Here is a 23,703-nt window from a genome sequence, read left to right on the forward strand (position 1 = left end):
ATTCTATCACTCCAAACACCTTCAGATGTCCCCATTGCAACACCCCACACCATCTCAAGTTCATCATATCTGAATAAGAACGTAGCACCTCTCCCCAAAGCCAGTTTCCTTTGCTGATTGTTTTCTTCTTCTACCCCTTTTATATTTAAGAGACTTTCAAAACTGCCTGCACCAGCAAAACAGATTTGAGAAGCGTCATATGGTCATTAGTTTCAACATACTCACCTTTCTCTGAACAAAAACACCAGACTGATGTATTTAAAAACATGGTGCATGAAAATAAAACATTGCTCCTCGCCATATTGCCTTGTGGATAATGCCCAGCCATATCATGAAACAACTGCGTTCATTGTATATTATTTTTCCACCATCAATTAAACATTCAAGAAACAACACACAACAGATGTCAACACTTCTCTCAATAAGTAAAACAAGATGACCAGATGACATCAACATCCAAATGATACAACACACATATATACAAATATGGAGCAGAGATGGAAGGCAGGTTATCTAACACATCAGAAAATATTCCAAGATTGTCAGAAAAGAGAGCAGGACTCGATGCCACATATCAGCCAATAAAAGTCATCGTTTGTGGGTTCCATTCATTTATGCCACTCACGAGAATAAGAGTTGAAAAATCCTCCTCGGGCCAGTACTACCATCTCAACCACCATATTTGCCTGTTAACAGGGTGACAATCTCCCCAGATGTAAATGCAGATGCGTCCCCCCACCCACCCACCACGAGGACACCAAGGAACAACAAGCAATGAGCAACACTGCTGCAGTCTGGTCCACCAGCCACAGAGCAGATCGACCGAGACTGTGTGACACGTGTGTTAGTTTAGCGATGGGAACGAATGAAGGATTGTGAGCACATGTGTGTGACAGAAGCACAGCCCTCTTGAGAGGTAATGCTTCAGTGAGGACATGAACCGAGTGAGCAAATAGTACCTGTGACGGTTTCATTAAATGGTGCTGGACCCTTAATGGGAAAACCATCAATCTTGATCCATTCACCTCCTGAATTAGGGAAATGCAACTGAATGGTTAGAAACAAGGACTACTGGGTTTCCCGTATTTCAGAGCATCGTTACTGTAGAGTTCAATGATCTTTCGAGGTGTTCAGAAGACCCTGCCCAGGGTCATGTTAGTGACTCCACACCTGAGCCTATGGACAACCCATGTTTTTAGACTTGTGCACATGGTTTATTCTAGTGAGTCTCGAAAAAATTAAGACAAAGTGCTAATAACCTACTTCGAAACTACTATAAAGAAGGGATAAGTCTCTCCTAGGTTTTTATCTTTTGACTTGCTATGCACGTCTAAAAACATCTTGCTTGGGAGTTGTTTAATAATTAAAAATTTATATAGACTTGATAAAAGTGGGGGGGTCTCTCCCTTCTAAGTAACAAAACTACAGCCTCTGATTCTAGAGGAGACTTACCAGGCAGGCTCTCAGCTCTGTAAACTGGTCGGCTCACTCCACTGTGGTTCTCTGCAGTGACCAGCACAAAGTACACTACCCCCGGCTCTGAAACACACGGTTCAATCAAGCCACCGTTTCGCATCTCCAAGCATCACACAGTTTGATTCACTAACCATTTTCCTTATACCCTTTATAACTAAATATAAAGATTTGAACTAAACAACAAATCTAAGGTAGCTTTCACCATGACTTTTACTCAAATCACTAACATTGTTCTCACACAGCTGAGGCACACTGGACCCAAACAAACTGCATTTAGTACAAAGTATGTGGTGTGTGCGATAAATCTGGATTCATAGGCAGTCAATAAAAAGGTTTCTTAGGAATTTTAACTTGAGATCAATGTAAGAAATAGGAACTCACAGTCCACCAATGGTATTTGAAAATACACTGTCAAAAACTATAAATATTATTTCCCCCTGGAAGTTCCAAGTTGAAATCTAAAAAAAAAAAAATGTCAATGTAACTCATAAAACATGGCACGTGGGAACTCTTCCTTGTACTACATAAAGCTTCAGGAAATCTTCCTTTTCACAGTAACATATTCCCTAGACTATGCTTCAAGTCGTTTTTCACCATTTCAGCAAATGGTAGAAAAAAATATTTATTGGAATCTTGGAAGTGCTAATCTTGATATAACTGAGCTTCACTTTTTGACTTTTGTATTGAGGTCAAGGTCAAAGAGCAGAGGTCTCCTGAAGTTGTTGGGACGCAAAGGACAAAGGAGACACCCTATTATAAAGAAGGGGCGTCCTAAACTTGCAGCTTGAAAAGTAAAACTCTAATAGCACTGGTTTTCCTCAAAATGAATGATTACCTTGTGGCAGGTAAGGGGTGAGGGGGCCCATACCCTAAAGAGATGGAAGCTCGTGGGCATCACGGGACAAGGGCTGGAAAGGTAAGCCTCTGCTCTGGGTGAGGCAGCGGTGATCATGTGTAAGCGATCCTTAACACAATCTCGTTAAGTTCTCAAGCTAGAGGCTCAGAACCAGCTACTGCACTAACACTAAGTGGGACACCTACTCCATTCAAGCCTGGTGTGACTTCTATCTGAATCTGGCAAGGCCTGGTGGCATTTGGGGTTTGGCACAAACTGCCCAACTAATGAGGAAATGCTCCAGGTTCCAACAGAATACAAAACCCGGCTTCACCAGGCACTGTCTTCACCCTGAGCTTATTTAATCCACGTGTGTCTGATTCCCATCCAGTTAACGCATCAGAAACTTGCTTGGGAGACACTGGCTTTTAGCAAGTTCTACAGCTCTCTTTTTACATGTTTTCCTTCTCTGCAGCAATTATAACAACTCAAGGTGTGAGCAAATATGATCCTGTCCATGCCTCCATTCCGACAGAATCTCCATTGCTGGATTTTGGGGGCCACAACAAGGCTGAAGGGATTCAAGGAAATACATGCTTAGCTGAAGCTGGGAGGAATGGACTCTGTTACCAGAAAACATCATAGTACAGTGCAGGAGGTGGAGGAGGAACAGGTACAGCAACCTCAGGCCAGGGGAGGGTGCCGAGGAGCCAGGAGCTGACTGTGATCACTAGTGTGGACAGGGGACACCTGGTTTTCCTTATGCTGCCCCTCCGTCACTCCCTTATGATCCATCTTAAAGTTGAACCTAAAGCCAATAGAGTTCGGGATACTAGAGTCAAAAGGAGAGGGATGTGGGCGAAGCAGCTCAAAGCCCAAGTCCAGAACCACCTGTGTCTGCACTTAGAAGACTTAGAAGACGACAGGCATTGAGCTGAGGCTCAGAATACTCCCAGCCTCCACGATCAAAATAAAAATGAAACCAAAATGGTAAAAAGATCACATTTCACCAGATGAGGCTAAGCGTGACATTCTACACACCCCTTTACAGAGATGTGTTACAACTGACTCCTGAACAACAAGGGACAGGGCACCAACCCCTGTGCAGTCAAAATCTGCTTATGTTTTACTTCCCCAAACCTTAGCTAGTAAAGCCTGCTGTTGACCAGAAACCTTATCAACAACATAAACAGTTTCAGTCACGTGCAATTTACATATTATATGTACCATATATGGTGAAAAACCAGCAAGAACTTGGAGACATCACTTTTTTCTGTGACACACAATTGACAGGGGAGACAGCTGCTCGTGTGAAAATGAGGAGTGGTACATGGTGGCATTTTAAGTGGACATGGCCACACTTGAGCTCACCGCAGAAGCAACAGGAGGTGACCGTGGAGTCACCACGCTAGCGCAGTATGCGCTTCAGTGAGTTTTCTACAGATACAATTTAATACCACACCTTTACTTTGTCTAGATTTCTCTTACTCTAAAGGTCACCATGGACAGTTTACATGTGTTAAGTTTTGATAAATTTTAACTTTTTGATAATAGATTCATGTATATGTTAAAGTAATAAATGATAGGTGGGCTATTCTCTACATCAATTTATGCATTCAATGTATATTCAATTTTTTCCTAATTTTTTGGATATTTTTAGGATCTCAGCTCCTGTGAGTTTTTTTCAAATTGTCACAAATCTGAAAAAAAAAAAACTCACATGTAAGTGCATCTGCACAGTTCAAACCCATGTTGTTCAAGAATCAGCTGTATTTCAGCAATCCCTAAATATAAAATGGTTTAGAAACTAGAAGTTTCCAGATTAGTCTACCAAATCATCTGGTAATCAAGTTCCTATAAAACAAAAAGGATCAATGTATTTTCCAAAAGCACATTCATAAACCAAAAGTTATTTGCTCTTTTGATTTGGAGAGAGGAGTACTTGAGCCTAGATGCACAGACAGGGTGCCCAGGGCAAGGGAAAGTCCGCCAAGCAACAGACTCCTGGCCACAGAGTCGCAGAACTTGGGCTTCCTGGCCCCAAAGGTCCCAGCCATACTTTGTCTTGCAAACAGTTATCCTAAGATGTGGCACACAGTTATTTTTGACTGGCAGCAAGAGCACGGGGTCACTTACCCACATCGTCAATAAGGAAGGAGTATGTCTCCGCATTCACCTTGATGTATTTAAGACTTTTCAGTGACTTCCCATAGGCAATGTTGTAATGCTCCACGGGTCTACTGGTAGCATCTTTGGGTGGGTCCCATGTGACTTTCAGGCCCATTTTAGTGGACAGCAGTTTCACGTGCCTTGGCTTCAGTGGGTGGTCAACTATGCAAACAGCGCAACTATCAACTTAAGGTCATGGCAGATGGGGGAAAGAATTGTGTTCTCTGACAGCATTAGCAAAAAGTCAATGGCATTTCATCTGTCTGATCCTAAAGACTTTAAGTACAGCCACATTTGCACATGGCTACAGTATGACAGCAAAACAAACACAGCAAACTCCCAGCTTGCTTTGTATTTTGGATAACTGTGGGTGGTAAATTTAAACCAAGAGGGAAACAAATCAGAATAAATGCTAGGCATCCTGTCTTGATTACATTGACTTGCCAGGACAAGAAAAACAAGTCAGCAATTTGACATATTCTCCAGAGGCATTCGTACATTAAGTAATTCTTAGCATTTTGTATGATCTATTGGACAATCTTTAAAACACCTCCAAGAAGAATAACTGAAATACCGAGATCAGGAATACCAATTGTATTCAAAGTGAGATAATGGAAGCACTCATTTCCATAAAGAAAACAAACCAAAATCTTCACCAGCTTAAAAGGGAAGTAAAACTCTGGTATTATCTGCAGACACCACATTTAAATGCTTCCATATTTTGTCAGTAAGGAGTCAATGAGAAGCACTGTTACATTTTTATTTCAGATATGAAGTTCTAAAACCAATTCTCAGTTTTCAAAATTACCAAAATGAAAAGAAACATTTTGTCAAACAAGACCTCTCAGGTCCCTGTACGACTGGTACTGTAATGCAGGGCTATGTAAATGTGGGCTAAATATTCAGACGACAGTCAAATTTTCAGCAAACTTGGATGTGAAAATGACTGTTCAATAATGCAAGTCACTCTAAAACAGGAGAAAAAATAACCTAGAGAAAAAAAAGAAAACCTTAAACTTGGTAACATTACAAAAACTACATTTGAAATCCCATAAAAGGAAGGAAAAGGAGAATGTTTCATGATGGCACATACATTGGTTAGTACGTGGTTTTAATTGAAAATTAAATTTTCATTGAAAATTCCAAACTGAATAAATGCAGATGACTCTAACGTGGTGTCATTCTTCCCGAGAGCCCAGCTGCCTCTTGAGGAGGCAAAGGAGAGGCTCCCGAAGGAACTAGGGAGAAGTCCGAGGCACGAGTGAAGAGCATGAACTTGATGGACTCTGCAGCATTAGACAAAGGGTGTCCATTTGAGAGACACAAGCATGAAGTTAGACGAGGGGCACAGACCAAAGTCCACAAAGCATCCCCTCCCAACTCCAGATGTGAGGCTCCCATAACGCAGCGATGGAGGAACCCGGGTGAGCAACCTGCTCTCCAGAGACAGCACACCGGGCACTTTCTGGGCAATTTAAATGAGAGACAGTGTCTACCCTTCTATAATTTTCTTTCACCCTTCTTTGCCTACAAGAAAATTCATACTGACCAAAAGGTGAGTAGAAGCCAAGCAAGATATCCCAAACCTGCAAAGGGAAGCAGTGGGTGTTTCTCCCAAGGAAGGAAATGAATGTAGGAAGACACGAACAACACTTCACAGTTCAGTTCCAAAGCTCCCTTAAGAGAAGTCCATTCTTCAACAGACATTCTGAAATTTGAGACCTGTGAAACCCAGACACTGCCAGGTAACTAGTGATTCTATCAGTGCACAACCACTGAGGCCAAAAAAATATTAATTTTTATCACTTCTATCTAAAAAAGAAGAACAATCTATAAATTTCCTCATTTTTCCCCCGATCTGTCTTTGCGTTAGTCAACTTCCCATTACTGTAACAAAACACCTGAGATAATCAACTTCTAAAGAGAAAAGATTTTCTTTGGCTCACAGTTTTGCAGGTCTCAGTCCATGACTGACCCCTTGGCTCTTGGATCTGTGATGAGGCAGCTCCTCGTGGTGAGAGCACATGGTGAAACAAAGCTGCTCACCTCATGGTGACCAGGAAACAAAGGAGAGAGGGAGGGAAAGACTGGAGCCCCACCAGTCCCTCCAAGGGCTTGTCCCCAGTGACCCAAGACCTCCCATTAGGCACCACCTAATGGTGGTGATTCCACCACCTCCCAGTACCTCCATGGACTGAGACTCAAACCTTTAACACAAGGACTTTGGGGATTTATCCAAACAACAGCAGTCTTGCATTATCCTTGGACACAGCATAGCATCATCTGTAACTCACAGGCGAGTTCACGCTCAAGTGGTTGCATCAACTCCGCATCAGGAGAGCCATTCACACCCATCCAGGAGTTCCAACAAAACACACCATACCTGGGACCCTTATTTACTTGGATTCTTAGAAACTCATCACTGACTCTCCTTTCTTCTAGACAAGGAAGCCTGTAGACTTTTGTAAGACTTTTCAGTAAGTTCATCTAAAGAAGACGGTACTGGGTACATTCTTTAAAGCTGTACATCTCAGTACCACAGGAATTACAAAGCCTAATGAGGTTACCTTTGGGGGTGATTTCACAGAGCAGGCATGTGACAGGTAGGGCCAGGACTTGCTGCTTTTGCATCTCCGCCGCACGCAAGATGAGGAAATGAGCTTAAACTGCAGCTGAAGGGATTTAGGGTTAAATAAAAAGAATTTCCTGCCTGTATCCTTCCCCATTCCCAACCTGAGGCTGTCTTTGAATGGAGACAGATGGTAAGGTGCTCCAAACAGAAGAAATAGCCAGCAAGAGTCTGCTATGACTCCAACAATTTTATGCTGCAGCAGAGCCATGTCAGAATTTATACCAGCAAATTGTTCCAGACTCAAGAACACTTTGCCAGGTGCTGAGTGGCAAAGTGATGCTTCAGTGATCTTTCAGACACCTGGCAAGGTCAGCCTAGACATTTCTGTGCATGGCTTCCATGAGATGTCTACTGGCTTGTTTGGGAATGGAAAATAAGCACAATGTCAGGACCCAGATTCTTCACTTTGGTCTAGCTCCAGCTCCAGGTCTTATCCAAGAGGGCTTTCAGAAGTCAAGGTGGTTAAAGGGCCACAGTGTGGGTGGTGGCTGCTCAAGGAGAGGTGCTAGAATCTAATACTTGGCAATACCTGTCCCTGGAGGGGCTTTAGCTTCCACAGACAGGACTCAAGAAATTCTCCAGGGCTGATGGACTCCTTGGGAAGCTTGACCCAGAGCTAAGTCCTCAGGGGCAACCTGACCAACATCTTCAAGGTCCACTCTTCAGAGGGAATGGAGCACAAACCTCACCTGGCCTTGCCTCATCTTTGCATTCTGATGTCTCTGAACACCCTTTACTGACAACAAACTCAGGGCTGACTTAAATGGCTTGAAGAAAAGGATATCGGACCAATGAGATCAACCTTGTAGGCTCCAAGGCCTACAAGGGTCAGGAAGACAAGCAAAGGAGGACACACAATGGAGATTGGACATGCCATCTGAAGCATGTTCAGTCTCAGGTTCCCATTGACAAAAAGGAATTTAGACCCAGATTGTTGGACATTCTGTTTGTGTTTTTTTGTTTGGGGGTTTTTCCCTAAGAAACTAGAAATCCTGATTTTTGTGTGAAATCTCTCAATTTTACATTATTTGGTAATTACTACCACTTTTGAAAAACACTAGTGGGGTAACACACACACACACACACACACACACACACACACACACACACACAGCTGGCCTGACTCCATCAGAGGCCAGAAGTTCCCTCTATCTTAACCTCCAGAGAAATCCCTTAGTTGCTGATTCAGATAACCTCCCAACATTCAATCTCAATCCACATGCTCCTCTGTTGAGTCTGGGTCCATGAAGAAAGTCTAGAAATAAAGACAAAAGATGAAGTATGGAAACGAACTAGAGCCATCCCAGCCCTGAAGACAAGGATAGAGGTTTATCAAGGAACCACATCCTGCACCCAGACCTGACAACTATCCCTGAGAGACTCAAAGACTCTAGAAGAACCTTGGCCTGGGCTCCAAGAGGTAACAAAGACCTACCCCAGAGCAACTTTGGGGAGGGCAATGTGGCTACTACTCAGGCCCCAGAGACTAACAAAACTGAGGACTTGCACATGCCTATTTCTGGCCTAACCAGTCTACACCAATATTCCCTATGCCTCTGTGAAAGTCCCATGTGAGCATCAAGCTGAACATGTTGAAAATGAAATTCAGAATCTTACTGCTCAATTGCTTGGTTCAGACATCACCACCCAAGCACCCAAGTCAGAGGCTCAGAACCATTGCCACATGCACAGACATGTCCACATGGATGAAACTAACAGTTTTCCTCCAAAGGGAACTCTTGTTAAGGGCGGTTTCTCAGAATAAAGAGAAGGAAAATCCAGTCAGCTAATAAAATACATTAATGGTGACAAAAGTCCTGGAGAAGTCCTGCTTAGGGACTGTGATCCAGAACAGAAACTGACACTTCCGGGGGTCAAAGTGTTGCTTCTGCTGGTGTGTTTCTTTGTTGTGTTTCATTTCTTCTAAAGCCAAATAGTTACTTCAATGAGCTCTCCACGTTGGTAAACAGAGAAAGGAATATAAATGGGAGGGAAAGAGGAATTTCAAGAGCAATAAGAACCCAGGGAGGAACGAAGGAAGAACTTTCTCAGATCCTTGGTTTTGCTCCACTGTAACTTTGGAGCTGGTTGATCTTAGGTTGCACCTAAATGCACTGCACCACTGAAAGTATTGGCACCAGGTGGCATTCAGTGAATGGGAGATGCATGAACAAATGCCTCAAGTTTGGCTTGCGGGCAGCTCTCCATCTAGAAGCTAGTTGCAGTTGATCAACTTGCAAGGTTTGCACTAACCACTGACATGATCGTTTCAGATACTTAAGCGAAAACCCACAGCTGAGGGACGCAAATCCCCTAATACCATGTTGACTGGGGAGAACCAAATATTTTCTGAAGCATTTACCAATGCAGTAGTGGTAAGAAAAACAAATGTTGTTTATTCTTTAATTTTTGTACCAAGTACTTATGAAGAAAATTAAAGAACTAAAAGTAAGTTTGATTGGATTTGAAAATCAAGTCTGAAAAGTAATATACTTTTTGCAGCTCACAGCTCCTGGTCATACCCTACGACACATGTCCCTGATTCTTAGATCCACTGGTTACATCTCAAACAACAAGCAGTATACATTTGAAGAAGCAATAAAAGGGGGCCTATATGGTTCTACTGCGCCCATACATAACAAAGTGCATGTCAAACCTGAAAGTTTGTATGAAGCAGTTTTTCCTGAATTTGAAGTGTGGAGCCTGAAGGTGTGTATTAGGAATATTTGAATCCCATATCAGATGGGGAAGATAGATAAAGGCATCAGAAATTAAAGTATCGGGTTTATTGCTGATGAAGTCAAATCAGAGGATGTAGCTCTAACATGCTACCCCCATTGCACTTCAGCTCCCTGTTCCCACTCCAGTTCTGGGTCACTGGGTGACCCCAGAAGGGATGGAGAGCCTGTTGCTCCCCAGGCAGGGACAGGAGCCAATGGGTCTGGGACGCCAGCATGTCCGTATCCCACCTGGGAGCCAGAGCGGAGCCAAATGCAGCCTCCCACAGGAAGGCAGACCCTCAGAGAGAAGCACATGCCTGTGGCTTCCAGTCCATTAAAGCCCCCAGGTAGAGAAAGTCATGCAGTGAAGGTTGAACTCTCTCCACCCACCATGAAGCAGAGGAGGATGGGATAGGAGGGAGGCCAGAGGTGTCACTCTGGTGATGGCTCCTGGTAAAAGAGAAGAAGAGAATGGAAGTCCTCCTCACATCCTCTCACATTTCTCCCTGGCTGGCTTGCTCCACCCCCACTGGGCATGATCATCAACCTCTGGTCAAGCCACCAAAGCCCCTCAGAGTAAGGATCAGGAAGAGCTCACCCCAATTCCAGGAAACACCCCATATTCATCAATGTCCAGCATGTGTCTTTCTGGATTGTTGGTGGGGAATCTCACCCTCTAGACCCCAAAAGACACTGAGATGAGTAAGGTTCATTCATTAGCCAACTCCAAAGCCAGGTTGACCAATAGGATAAAATCCACTCCTGGTCTGTTCTATTCCAGTCCCAAATTTTGCCCAGCTTATGCTGTCCAAAAGAGCCCAGGAGAGTTCAAGCAATGAAATGACAGTGCAAAAATATTCTGATAACATGAGACCCAATTTCCATATAAATCCCTCATCACAAAATTCCCAGGGAGCACTTAACGTCTAAACGTAACACATTCTTTGTCTTATAACTTAAAAATAAACAAAATGAAGTCTAAATATCTTTCCTGCTTTTTATTCTGTTTGGCCTCAGCCAGAGGCAATTCATTGGGTGCTCAGATGGGCAGGGCTTCTCAGCACCTGCAGCCTCTGCCTTCTTTCCCTGAAATTGGTGCAGATCCTTCAGGATGCCCCAAAGTAAGAAGAGTCAAATCCAAAGCTCCTCACTCGCCTCAATCCTTAATCCTCAAGAATCTCTAAGACAAGGAATCCAAAATGAGCTGTGTAAAGGATACACATTATGTCTGTCTGTCCAGCAAAGCCCCCAGTTCTAACAGACCGTGACCACATGACCCCAAAGTGCCCAGAATCCCTCACTGGATCTGTTCCAATGGACTTGCTGCCTTTGGTCTCTGTTTAAGAGGCTGTGAAGGGGGATTTGGCACTTGGTGAGACCAGGTCTTGGTGTCCCACTCAAAGGGACTGGGAATGAAGAGAGACCTGGGCAATGTTTAGAGTCACCATGGTTTGGATGTGACATGCAAGTGTCCCCCAAGGCTCATGGGCTGAAAGCTTGGTTTCCAGTGTGGCATTGTGGGAGGTCCCTTAAGAAGTGGAGCCTAGTGAGAGGTAATTAGGTCATTGGTGCATACCCTTCAGAAGAATTAGTGTAGTACTTAGATTACTAGAGTTCCCAGTTAGTTCTCCAAGAGTGGGCTGTTGTTAGGGAGGCCATGCACATGCTTGGCACCTCTGCATGAGGCTGGCACCCTTATGCCATGACAGAGATGTCTGTCATGCTGCAATGCAGTCAGGGGGACCCTCGCCAGACGCCAAAGAGATGGTGCCAACCATCTCTTTTCAGTCTCCAAAACTATGAGTTACATAAATCTCTCTTCTTTATAAAGCAATCAGCCTTGGGTATTTTGTTATAGCAACAGAAAACAGAATAATAAAAAAAAATTCCAGTTCTAAGCATCTTTAAGTCCAGCTCACTTCCTGCCCTTTCGATGGTAAAGCACCAAAAGCCAATGAATTCTGCAGTTCAAACTGAATTTTTGACATTCACATTCAGAACCTGATGGACTAGGGCACTATTAATCAAGGTCTCCTGTGAAAGTCAAAAATAACTTTTTGAATCTACCCCAGCAGCCAGTGCAGAGCCACTCAAAGAAATGAGGGCCAACACCAGCTGGCAGAGACTGCCCTTCCCAACTGAGCACACTCTGCAGCCCACCCAGCCCCAGCAGGTGAGGACAGCCTCAGTAACAAAGAAATCCCCCAAAGGAACATAAGGGCTTTCCAAGCAGACCAGAAAATGCTAGAATTATTTCTCAAGTATACCAGAGATTGCTCTCTAACCCAACAAAACCTTCATGTTTGCGCAAGTCTCTCTACTTCATCTTTGTTTGAAATTCAAGTTTTACTTTCCACTGGAAACCGCCAAATACTTCCCAGACTTTCCAGACTCTAAAATGAAGAAAACACAGGTCTCAGTGTAACCACAAGTCTTTGACCAAAAATCCATTCGATTAAGCCAGAAAAGGTTAGGATGTACTAAAATTACAGTATCGCCTGGGGTAGAAATCCATGTGATACACAACTTCGGGATTATTATTTGAGAGAAAAGGGAGGGGAAACTCAGTTGTTTCCCACATAATACTAGACAGTACAGGAAAATTTAAAAGTTCAGAAAAATCCAGAAGGTTGTCAACAAGTGATCAAAACACGGAAAGGACCAACTGAATTTTAAATAATTTTTCAAATGGATCTTGGAATTATATTTGCCAAATAATCATGACCTCCCCCTCTCCTGCCAAAGGAGTAAAACAACTGAAAAGTACAGGCTGTTTTGTGACTGTGTGACACAAAAGGAAGGCCAGTCCAATGGACAGATGGCTGGTTTTCCCTGGGAGGCGGTGTTAAGAAGGCAGTCTGAGTATTAAAACAATAGCCTGGCTCCTCTTCGGACATTCCCAACACGCACCGCTCCACTGAAGTGTTTCCGCAGCCTGCACTGGTCTCCAGGGATCCAACTCCAGGTCTCCAGTTCTGGACTTAGCACTCCGGGGAGCGGAAAGAGTTTTGCACACAAAACCTCTGACCCCGCCACGGGGAAGCCACACAGCCTGTCATCAGGTCAGAGAGAAACATCAAGACAAGCAGATGTCCAGTCTCCCAGGAGGTCGAGGACAGCAGGAACAGATCCCAGCCCTGCAGTCTTCACCGCTGGTTTGCATTCCTCAAACCCCAATTTCCCCAGAGAATGCAGACTGACTGGATCTAGTCCCCCTTCCCCAACCAATGTAAAAGTGCCCCCTTTGCATTTACCTGGACCAGGTGGCATGCCTAGCTGAGCAGCTAGAGACCCAGATGGCCTCAGCTGCAATACCCCATTCCTGGCTGCCATCAGCCCTCCCGCCTTGGGGTTCACGGGAGCCCACTGAGCTCACCTCTCCAGCTGCCTCTGCTAAACCTCATTCCCTGAGGTTGTACCCAGCCCTCTGACTTTTCCATAACAACAAAGCATCATTTTATTCAAACTAGGAGGCCAAATCCCAACGTGCATACCAACGTGCTCATGAGGGCACTGAACGGTCACTGAACACAATTGTGAATCACATTTTTCCCTCATCCGCTCAAAAAAGTCCAGTGGCAAAGCTACCAAAATCTCAAGCTGGGGGCCCCTTGCCAATCTTATGTCAGAGCCCACTGCCATCCCCACAGACCATCTGTGCCACCCGCCCCTTCTGTGTCCCTGGGGAAGTATGGTCCATCCTGGCGAGTGTCAAGTGGTCTCGGGCCAAGCAAAGAGGTGCCCTCACACTTGAACTTCGGAAACCACAACCAACACCCTGGTGTCTGACTGCCTGGCAGCTTCACGTACGCAGTACGCATGAGGCGGCCAGCACCGGGACAGAGCCCCAGCCTCCAGGCAAGGGCTCCCAGCACGCAGCCCGCGGTCCACCCACTCCGTCACCCCAAGGGTTAGGGGTGCTTCACAAAATCCTTTGCTTGTGTTCAGGGGGAAACTGGAGCGAAAGGGACCGTTAATATAGTTCACCTCCCCTCATTCTCTCCTCCCACTCCTCGCTAATGTGGAAAAGAACCACCAAGCAGAAAAAGACAAAAACAGAACAATAAAGCCAGCGTTGGGAATTCTATTTCGAAATAAACAGCAAGGGGCAGAGCAAAAATCAAATTCTCAAATCAATAAGGACTAACTAGTCTGCCAAACAAATACTCTTAAATAAGCCTGCCCTCTCCCTCGAGATGTTTTCTGACCTGTTTTAGGTTGGATTTTTATGAATCCCATTCAAGTTTCCTAATTGCTAAGTTTTACCCCTCGCAAGGAATTCAGAAACTGCCATGGCAGACACCAGGGTGTGGCCCTCAAGGCCAGTCCCGACTCTCCTCTGTCCTGTGCCTTCCTCCACCCTCCAGGCTGGAAAGCAAATGTTCCCACAGGATGACTTATCAGCTTCCCTTGCAGTGAGGACAAGCTCAAAGGAGTGTAGCTAGGGACACAGGCAAGGAATGACTGATGTCACTTTCAGCAAAGGATTCCGAGAGGGTCAGCTCGCCTGCAATGTGCTTGGGACCCTCTGTATCTTCCTCCCTCTTTTCCCCTCCTGGGATGTCAGTGTGCTACCTGGAGATGCAGCAGCCATCTTGCAACACAAGGAGACTTGCTTGCAAATGATGAGGTGGCCCATGGTGACGCCCTGGATCCCTGAAGTCCTTAAGAACTCCCCAAGGAGCCCTGACCTCTCTGCTCCCACATCCACAGGTGAGCAGTAAGCAGCTTCCTCGTGTCTAGCAGATGCTCATTGGACAGCGTGTTACCAGCAGCCCAAGTTGATAGCCACGTTGTCACCGCTGGATCTATAAAATCCAACAACTTCTCTTGATTTCTAAACAGAGCTGTTTTAACTTTAATCTCTCCGGTTGTTGTTTCTAAGGGTTTTGCTCCGAGAATTTAATTTTGACGATGCCGATGCTGTGTTTGTCAGTCTGCCATCGACTTGAGCAAGTACATCTGTCCCCAAGTGACGCAGCCAGAAAACAGAGTGCGCCTCACCAGCAGAGCTGGCAGGACTTGGTCGTTAGGATTTGAGGTTTAAATCTCTGGGACATTTTATTTAGAAATTAATGTAAGCAAAAGCTACTGTTCCAGGAAAAAAATCAAGATTTTTTCCCCAACTCCACCACTGGCTTTCAGGAATGGTTCGGAGGGATTCCATGAATGTACTGACTTATAACAACAAGAATAAAAGGGACCGTCAGGAGCAAATGGCCAGGGCTGGACCCAGAATGCAGGGCTCACGCTGCCCTTCGTGGCAGCAGAGACCCAGCCAGCAACCGGAACTTTCCAGGTTTTTGTGGGAATTTTTTGCACATTCTTCAAATTCAATTCACAACCAAGAAACAGTTTCTTACAGAATTTCCACTGTTTGCTGGTCCAGCTCAAACTCAGCCTACCACCAACTGCTCGACATGCCAGCCAAAGAAAGCTCCCTGAAAACTCATTCCTTTCCCGAAAAGGGAAAGTCATAGTCTGACTATGTGAAACACGTGGGCATGCCCGTCCCAGGATCACCACTGATGGAGCTCAGAACGCTCCCTGAAAAGCGTCCTTAGAAGAGGAGCCAGGCAGATGTCCCAGGGAGGTGGGAAAGCAGCACGGCAGATGTCAGGCGTGACCAGAAGCCAACTGTCACGAGGACCCAGAGGCAGCCAGGTTCCTAGAGAACGGTTCTAAAAGCGTTTCAGATAATCACTGAATGGTCAGCTGGCAGAGCGAATCGTCTCCCAGTAAGGAGCAGAGGGCCGGGCGGTGAGACGGTGTGATAGGGAAGGAAGGAGAAGGAAGGGAGGACGTGGCTGGCCACCTGCCTCGCTCTGCCATTACGCTCATCTAGCCAAGAGACACTGACTGAGCACCTACTGCGTGTCAGAGTCGAAGCTGAGTACTGGGGATACAGCTGTGGTGAGAAAGAACTCGATCCCGGGGAGACTGTCCCCCTCCAGTGCCCTTCCACCCTGCGCCCTGCGCTCCAGGACCCCGGAGCCCCGAGCGAGGAGACTGAAGTGACGTGCCCAGGGGCACACGGCTCATCAGCGACGGTGGTCAGACCCAGGCCCACCCGGAACGTGACCGTGCTCCTTCTGCTGCCCCTCGCGGCCTCTTGGATGTGATTACAACTCAGGGCCACGAAGGTCGAAGGTCGGCCTGGAAGAAGTCAGAACCAAAGGTGCAAAACTGAAAGCCGTCGGGAGCCGCTGGCTTCCCGGGAGGCTGGGTTCCTGCCCTGAGCCAGACCTCCCAAAGGCCTGGAAGAGCGGCGGATTCCACGGCCGCATCCCTCGGTCCTCGAGTTCCACTCCTTCCGACCACAGCCGAGCCGTCTCCTCCTGCGAGGCCTTTCTCCTGGCTTCTGGTACCACGGCCTGAACGTCCCCCCACCTCACGGGCGGTCCCTGGTCTCTTCTGCTAGGCCTCTGGAGGCCCGGCCTCTACCCTCCTCCTCTCCTGACCCCCTCTGACCCCTCCCTAAGTTAGCTCACTGGCCCTGTGACCGCAAACTCCCCTGCGTGCTGCTGGCTTCCAGGTCCACCTGACCCTGGCCTCTCTGAGCGACAGGTTCCGCCCTCTCCTCATATCTCCAGCGGGGCCCACGAGACACAGATGCCTGAGCGATGACTGGAGGACGGGGAGACATCTCGAATCTTAAATATTAGTGGGAAAGAGAAGACTCAGAAAACAAGCCGCCATCGTGGAGCCAGGAGAGGAGAGCTCCAGGAAGAAGGGGCTGTCCATCAATGTCAAACGAAGGCTGAGAGGAGCCCATTTTGCTCCTCTTCTAGATCATCAGTCTCCATCAGCCCACTTCACGCTCCCCAAACAAAGCAGATATGCCACTCAAGTGTCTCTCTGCACCTGTCTTCTCTGCTTAGTCCCCTCCTTACAGGTGGAGCTAACAGCTACCAATCGACCTCGTAGGACTGGTCAAGGCCGAACTGCAAAAGAAAATCATGAACGCTAAAAATGTGGGACGTCAATACTGGGAAGAAGAGCCACAGGACAGCTGCCATTTGGAAATGACCCGCAGGACTCCGGTGCCTCTGCTCCGCCGACCCCGCTCACGGCAGGAAAGCTCCTCGTTGCCTCCATCTGGGAAAAACACTTTGAACTGGAAGTTTTACATCTCGAGAGTTGAGAGGAAACTTGGGTAACGCGCTTCGACCTCCAGCCTTCGACCTGCCCATCAGCCTGGATCCGGGGTCCTCAACGCTCTCCGTGACTAGCCAGTCCGCTCCCAGCTCGTGTCCCGCCTTCGGGGGTCAGCGACGGGGAAGGTGCTGGCGGCGGCTGACAGAGTTCCAAGCCAGGCCCCACCCGGGAGGCAAGCTAATTAATTCAAAGACTCCTCACCAGGGCGGCGACGGTCTTCAATCCACTGAGGCGCACGCAGAAGGCAAGGCGCTCACATCAGCCGAGTGCTGCTAACAGTGGACATCCCCAGGTCCAGCGGGTGGGGACGGACACCTCCCAAAGCTGGGTGGTCAGAGAACAAGGCATGGCAGCGGGGCATTCGAGGGGGCTCACTAGGGAGTCCCCCTTCGTGGGAGCCTGGGCCACTGCTTTCCTTGGCTTGAATTCCAAGAGGACATTTTGTCAAGACCCCTGTGACTGTGATCCAGGACCTCTCGGGAAGTTCCGAACGGCGTCGTGTAGTGAAAACACGCTGCAATCTCGGAGTGCCTCTCATGGACCTCATTCCCCACAAGAGGGATGCGTGACCTATTCAGACAGCGCCCTGGGTCTCGTCTTCCAGATGTCTTCCTCCCTGAGAGCTAGAGTGGAAAAGGTAGCCAGAGGCAGCTGTGGAAGCAGGGTCAGTCCCAAGGACTGACAGACTTCACTGTGATTGGCTCAGAAACCTGCAGGTCCTCGTGTGGATTCTGAGCATTACTAACCACAAGAAGATGCCTTGATTCCCCCCTTTTGATTCCCCCAGACTATCAGAAAAGTGCAGAATGAAGTTGTTGGATGAGGGCCAACATGGTGGCACACACCTGTAACCCCAGCGACTCAGGAGGCTGAACCAGGAGGATCGCAAGTTCCAGGCCTCTGCTTAGTGAGGCCATCAGCAATGACTAGTCTATAGAAGATCTGAGACAATTATTTATTACTTAGTTTTTTGGTGCTGAACCAGCCAGGCTCCGTCTAAGAACTAAGCCCCCATGGGTGTCCAGAGGCCTTTGGAATTCCCGGTTGAGGGCCCACTCACACAACATGAGCCATGACTCTCATCCTCTCAGCTCTGGCCCGTGGGAGGAGCTTCAGGAACTCCTCTGCCTGCTGAGCAGGAACCATGCTGCAGACTCACCAAGTGTTCTGGATGATTGTCCCCCAGAGACACATGCAAGTCCTGAGCCCTGACTCCTGTGCATGTGATTGCATCTGAAAACAGGGTTGCTGTCCATGTAACCAGCGGGTTAGGATGGCCCTGACTCAACATGACCCATGTCCTCATGAGAAGAGAAGACACAGGGAAACCACCAGATGACATGGCGGCAGAGATGAGTGACGCATCTGCAAGCCAAGGAGCCACCAGCTGCCAGGAACTGGCAGGGAAGACCCCTCCCAGAGCCTTTGGAAGGAAGGCCTCCCACCTGACCTACGATTTCAGGCTTCCTGCCTCCAGAACTGCAAGAAGAACAATTTCTGCTGTTTCAAGCCAGCTACGTAGTGGTACTCCGCTACAGCAGCACTGGGCGGCAAATACACCATTCAAATGGAATTCTCCCTCCAGCTGCAGATCGGAAGTGAACACAAGCCAACTCTCCTGACAGTGCACACGCTGACCCCACAGGGAGGCAGGAGACCGTCACACAGTCATCAGCCCCCCGCACATCCTGTTGGCAGAGGCCAGCTTCATAAATACACTGAATGTGTATCATGTATAAAAGAGGGTGCCTCCAATCACTCAGAAACATCCCCCCGCCTGGCATCTCCTGTCGGTGGGCAGCATTGAAGGCACAGACTCTGTAGCAGGGAACAAAACCAGCCAAAGCACAGCGTTCATGGGGGTCGCGTGCCAACAGAAGAGGACAACCAATGACCAAACAGATAAGCAAAATACCTGGACATCAGGTGGGGATAAGGGGTGGGTAAAACAGCAGGGTTAAGAAGTGCTGGGTGTGGACAGGATTGCACTGTTGCAGGCAGGGAGCGCTTTGGAGAAGGGCCCACGTGAAGACCATACTGCATGAAGCACCTGAACCCGTGAGGGATCAACCCATAGGTGTTCGTGGCAAGTTGTTCAGGTAAAGGGCACAGCAAGTGTAAAGGCACTGGGGCCATGGGAGCACAGCACATCAGGGAACCAGCCAGGAGACCAAATGCTGGAGCTGATAGGGAGGGATGGAATGATCTAGAAATGATCACATGCAGGCTTGCACACTGGTTAGGACTTTAGTTTACATCCAAGGTAGATAAGGAGCTTTTGGAGGTTCTGTGACTCTGTCCTGCCTCATGAAAATCACTGAGACCAGAGTGTAGGGAGGGAAGGAAGAAGGAGGGACCCAGGGGAGATGACTACAATAATCCAGGTGAGGTGACTTGGGTGGGATGGAAGTGGCATCGCCCTGTGATGGCAAATTACCTACAGTGGTTATCTGAGTTCACACAAAGACATTGCAAGCTACCCATAGAAACTGCAAGAATAGGCAAAATAAACATATATTTTTAAAAATAGGCTTTTGCCAATCTTGAAGGGTCACAGACTCTACAATTTCACTTATATGACTCTCTTGAAATGACAAACTCACAAAGTGGGAGAACAGATTGGTGGCCGCCAAGGGCAGGGGTGGTGGGAGGGAGGAGAACGTGGCTCTGGAGGGGCAGCAGGAGGTGCCCCTCTGCTAGGTCTCTCCTGGTCCTGGCCTTGGCGGTGGCCACACAAGCTCCTCAGAGGATCAAGTCACACGGAGACACACACACCTGTGCAGAGAGCGCGTGGGCAGCAGGTGAAGGCCGGAGGACGGAGCAAGCCAGCTCCGGCTGGGGCCTGGTACTCCTCTGAGGCCAGGTGCCCCTCTGAAACTGGGTGCAGGGCCCTTGGCACCGTGGCGTTGCTTCCGACTGCGCCTCGGGACTCCGCCCTACTCTCAAAGGCAGGTTTTTCTTAAAAACAAGACTCTAAAGCCCTGACCTCAGGCCTGCAGGGAACGGCTCCCCAGGATCTGCAGAACGAAGCCGTTTGACAATGAACGCAGTCCTCTGCCTCCACAGTGAAAGGCGCCCCAGCCTCTGTCCCCTGAGTGAGATGCGTCCTCATGGCACGGGCCCCGGAGAGACGCTGAACCCCCTCTGCAGATTTGATTTTATAAAACACTCCTCTAAGGCGGCGGCTTCCCCGAGACTGCGCCACCACGGCAGCTTGGCCACCATCGCCCTGGAGAAGCCATCTGCCCCAGCAGGGCGAATGTCACACGGCTTTTGTCAAAAGCAGTCTCGCCTGGTTCTTCAGACTGCAGCTCACACACGCCCCTGCGTGGTGGGGCCTTTTCCCAGCACGGGGGACACCACTCCTGAGGGCTGGCCCCATCCACGCCTGCGGCCCCGGCCAGCCCTGGGACTTTCAGCCACGGGACTGTCCGTGAGACGTCATCTCCAGACAACGGGGAGCGGTGGCTGCACCTCCTCCTCAGGTGTTTGTCAGGAAGCCAAGGAGCTCCAGCCCCAGGCCTGGTGTGTGGGGACCCGCAGCCCCACATCTGAGGGCCCACGTGCCAGCCCCACACCGTTGGCAGACGTCGTAAAGACGAAAGGAGGGCTACCCACGGGTTTCCTCATCAGTGCGACTCCCTGTCACTTGCACTGGGCTCTCCCTGGGAGATGGCACTGAGCTCTGCTCACGGGCCCACCCCTGAGGCCAATGTCCTCCACGGCTCAGGAGCCTTGCGGTGACTGTTCATTCCGCCAGACTGACCAAACGGGATGCCCCGGGGCCTTTCCAATGTACAGTCATTCTAGATCTGTGAGCCATTTCAGAAAACGTGGCATGAAGAAGATTCTTCAAATGAGATTGGACTGAAGGCATGGAGAGCCCAGTCCCTCTCCCCGTGGCTGCCAGCATGACCCCCACTGAACCAGGGACATGCAGCACTGCAGACTCCTTCAGTGACCACCACTGGATTAAGGTCAGACTCCAAGACATTCCTGAGCTGGCTGCTGTCCATGCCTCCTACCCCAAATGTCACCCTGACCCCAGCACCACCCTGTGACAGCCACCCAGACACTCACGGTTCCTGAAGCGTGCCTTCACACGCCGGAGACGTCCCTCCTGCCTGCCTTCTCTAACGAGTGCCCGAGCCCTCTCCCACACGCAGCTTCCCAGCTCAGTTCAGCTGTCCCAGCTTTCCAAGTGATTCATGTCCAACCTCTGTCCTGATGGGCACTCCCTGACCTGGGCTCCCCTGCCCTCTGCCCACCTGTGTGTTGTCTCTATTGACTTTGTGTCTGACATGTGTCGACACTTACTGATCAACTGGAATGGGTGCGTAAAAGAATGCACTTCCTTCCAATGGAGACTCCCCCAAAGTCAGAATCAGAGGACCCTTAATAATATCTAGGTCACTGCCCTCATGTCATAGATGGGAAAACTGAGGCCCAAAAACTTATGACCAGCCAAAGTCACACAGCACAAATCACAAGTGGCTGAGTCAGGACCTCAAAAGGTAGATGAAGAGGTGTGACACCAGAAAACAGCCCCTAAAAACAAATCCCAGCACTTAAAGGGCACATTTCTTCTTGCAACTTCAAAACACTTTAACACTGTTCCTCTTAGCCTCCCTGCCACCGTGAGAGGGACCCTGTTGGTCAGCAACTGACATTTCTCAGCATTGTTCCTTGACTCAAAGGCTTCCCAGGAAACAAATTTGAATGCCTTGGCACAAAATGTGACTTCCAGGAAACTTTTCATTAAAATACCGCCCTGACAGGTTCCAGCTGTGATTCCCCCTGAAGGTGGAGCAGTCACAGACAGCGCCTGTGTTAAACCCCAAAGGATTTACCCAGTGACTGACGTAGGCAGAGGGTGCTGGCCCTAAGGAGCTGACAGGGAGAGTTTCATCAGGACCACCATGTAAACCATGCTCCCCACAAGGAGGACCTTGCTCATAGCCACACACAAATCCGTTTTGAAGCAGGGACAGGTTCACCGCTACTTGGTCTTCAGGTAAGCCCTGCACGGCTCAACACACTTTTGTGTGTGTCAGGATCACTTCTCAGCAGCCACGTGAGGAGAGTAGCCTGAGAGGCGTGCTTCAGCAGATCAGCAATGTCGGGCTGGCACTCACGTCCAGACTAGAGGAGGAAGCAAGGGAAACCAGGCAGAAAGAAGATCTGCAAGAAGACTGCCGGACTCCGGCGCAGAAGATCGAGGTCCAAAGCCCAGGAGAAGCACGACCTAGATGATGGGTTTTGGGAAAACCAGTTCACCACTCTGAACTCAGTTCTGCTGGGAGAAAGATGAAGATGTCACCCAGTTCACAAGGGGACTGGGAAAATTAAATAAAATAACATGCCTGGAAAGGTATACTCAAAGCACTTCAATCACCGGTTATCATTAAAAGGAAATATGAATGTACAGCTAGGAACTCCTCATAAAGATGAAAATAGAGTTATGTAGATTGAACCCGATCAGTTATGACGATGCAGTAATGGAAACATTTCCACCATGAAGAGGAGACCTCAGTAGGAAAATGTATTTTCTCTTTTCTAACCAACGTTAATAGTGCTCAGGATATTTTGCTACATTTGTCAGTGTAGCTCTGTGGAGTACATCGCCTTGTATGTTCTAATTAAAAAATGAGAATAGTTTACATTATTCTCTCTTGGTGCAAAACTAAGCTGAGCTTTGAGGATGGAAGAGAGAGAGGCAGGGAAACAGCTTCTCAGGGCTGGAGGGGCAGTTCCAGCCCAGCCCCCCCTCCCCCCCCGCCCTTATTCTGGCCCCTCTTACAGCTGTGCAGCTTTGGCCTGTGCCTGCATGGGCACCAGCGGTGCCCCAACAGCTTACCGGCTGCTGACCCGGTAGACTTCAAACTCCTTTCTCATTAATGGTTAGTTGAAAATTGCTAATACACAGTCACGTGGACTGAGCGATTGGTCCTTCCATGGTAATATCTGAAGGAAGCTCCAATGAGTGTCAAAACTGCAAAAAGGCCGGCGCTAGGGGAAATCAAAGGCTATAGCCAGAAGTTTGTCCTAATTCCCGTCCACAGTCACAGCCACCTGCAAGCGCTGCTTTCCAGTTCGGCACGACTAGAGGCGCCCCGGGGAGATGGAAACGCCTCCGCAAGGCCGGAGCGCCCTCTAAGGGCCGCAGCGCGCAAGCGCCACGGGCCGCCGGTCCAGGCAGGACCATGCCAAGTCCCAAATGCAAGGGCTGTTTTAGGAGGAAGGAAAGAGGATGCTTTGTCACGTGCGTAATCAGTGCCTCCCTGGTTCCAAATGCTCCCGTGCATGTCTACTAACGCTGGTAAAAGATGTGGCTGAAACAATGGCTACCGCCATCCCCCAGCTACCCAGTCTCCCCCATCCTCCCCCAAAGCACAGATGTGTTCCCTTAGTGTGCGTCTGAACGTGACATTCATGCATTCACAAATGAACAAAAACATTCTTCTCTCTCCTTTACTTTTATGCCTTTAAATATTCACCTCTGTATTATTTAACTGAAATAAAAGCTCCTGATAACAGGTTTACTGATAACCCAAGGCATCCCTAACTTCCACAGGAACAATGAAAAGAGCTGTTCCTTACTCAGCCACCGGCGATGGGCCCTCTCCTGGATCATTTGCTTCTAGGTGCCCAATCTTCTGTCCTCCAGGTGGCAAAGTAACATCCCCAAGGATGGCCTCCTTCCAGTCCCCAGA

General features: G+C 48.3%; 1 protein-coding gene across 1 annotated transcript in view; it reads right to left on the bottom strand.

Annotated features, from left to right (window-relative positions):
• Fndc1 (fibronectin type III domain containing 1) overlaps positions 1 to 23,703 on the bottom strand; it is an 89,131-nt gene that overhangs the window by 60,347 nt on the left and 5,081 nt on the right. Inside the window, 3 exon segments of the mRNA XM_047559524.1 lie at positions 960 to 1,028; positions 1,453 to 1,539; positions 4,448 to 4,642. Of these exon segments, the coding sequence (XP_047415480.1) occupies positions 960 to 1,028; positions 1,453 to 1,539; positions 4,448 to 4,642 (351 nt within the window).

This window comes from Sciurus carolinensis, chromosome 7 (assembly GCF_902686445.1).
Source record: "Sciurus carolinensis chromosome 7, mSciCar1.2, whole genome shotgun sequence".
In the NCBI taxonomy this organism is placed as follows: domain Eukaryota; kingdom Metazoa; phylum Chordata; class Mammalia; order Rodentia; family Sciuridae; genus Sciurus; species Sciurus carolinensis.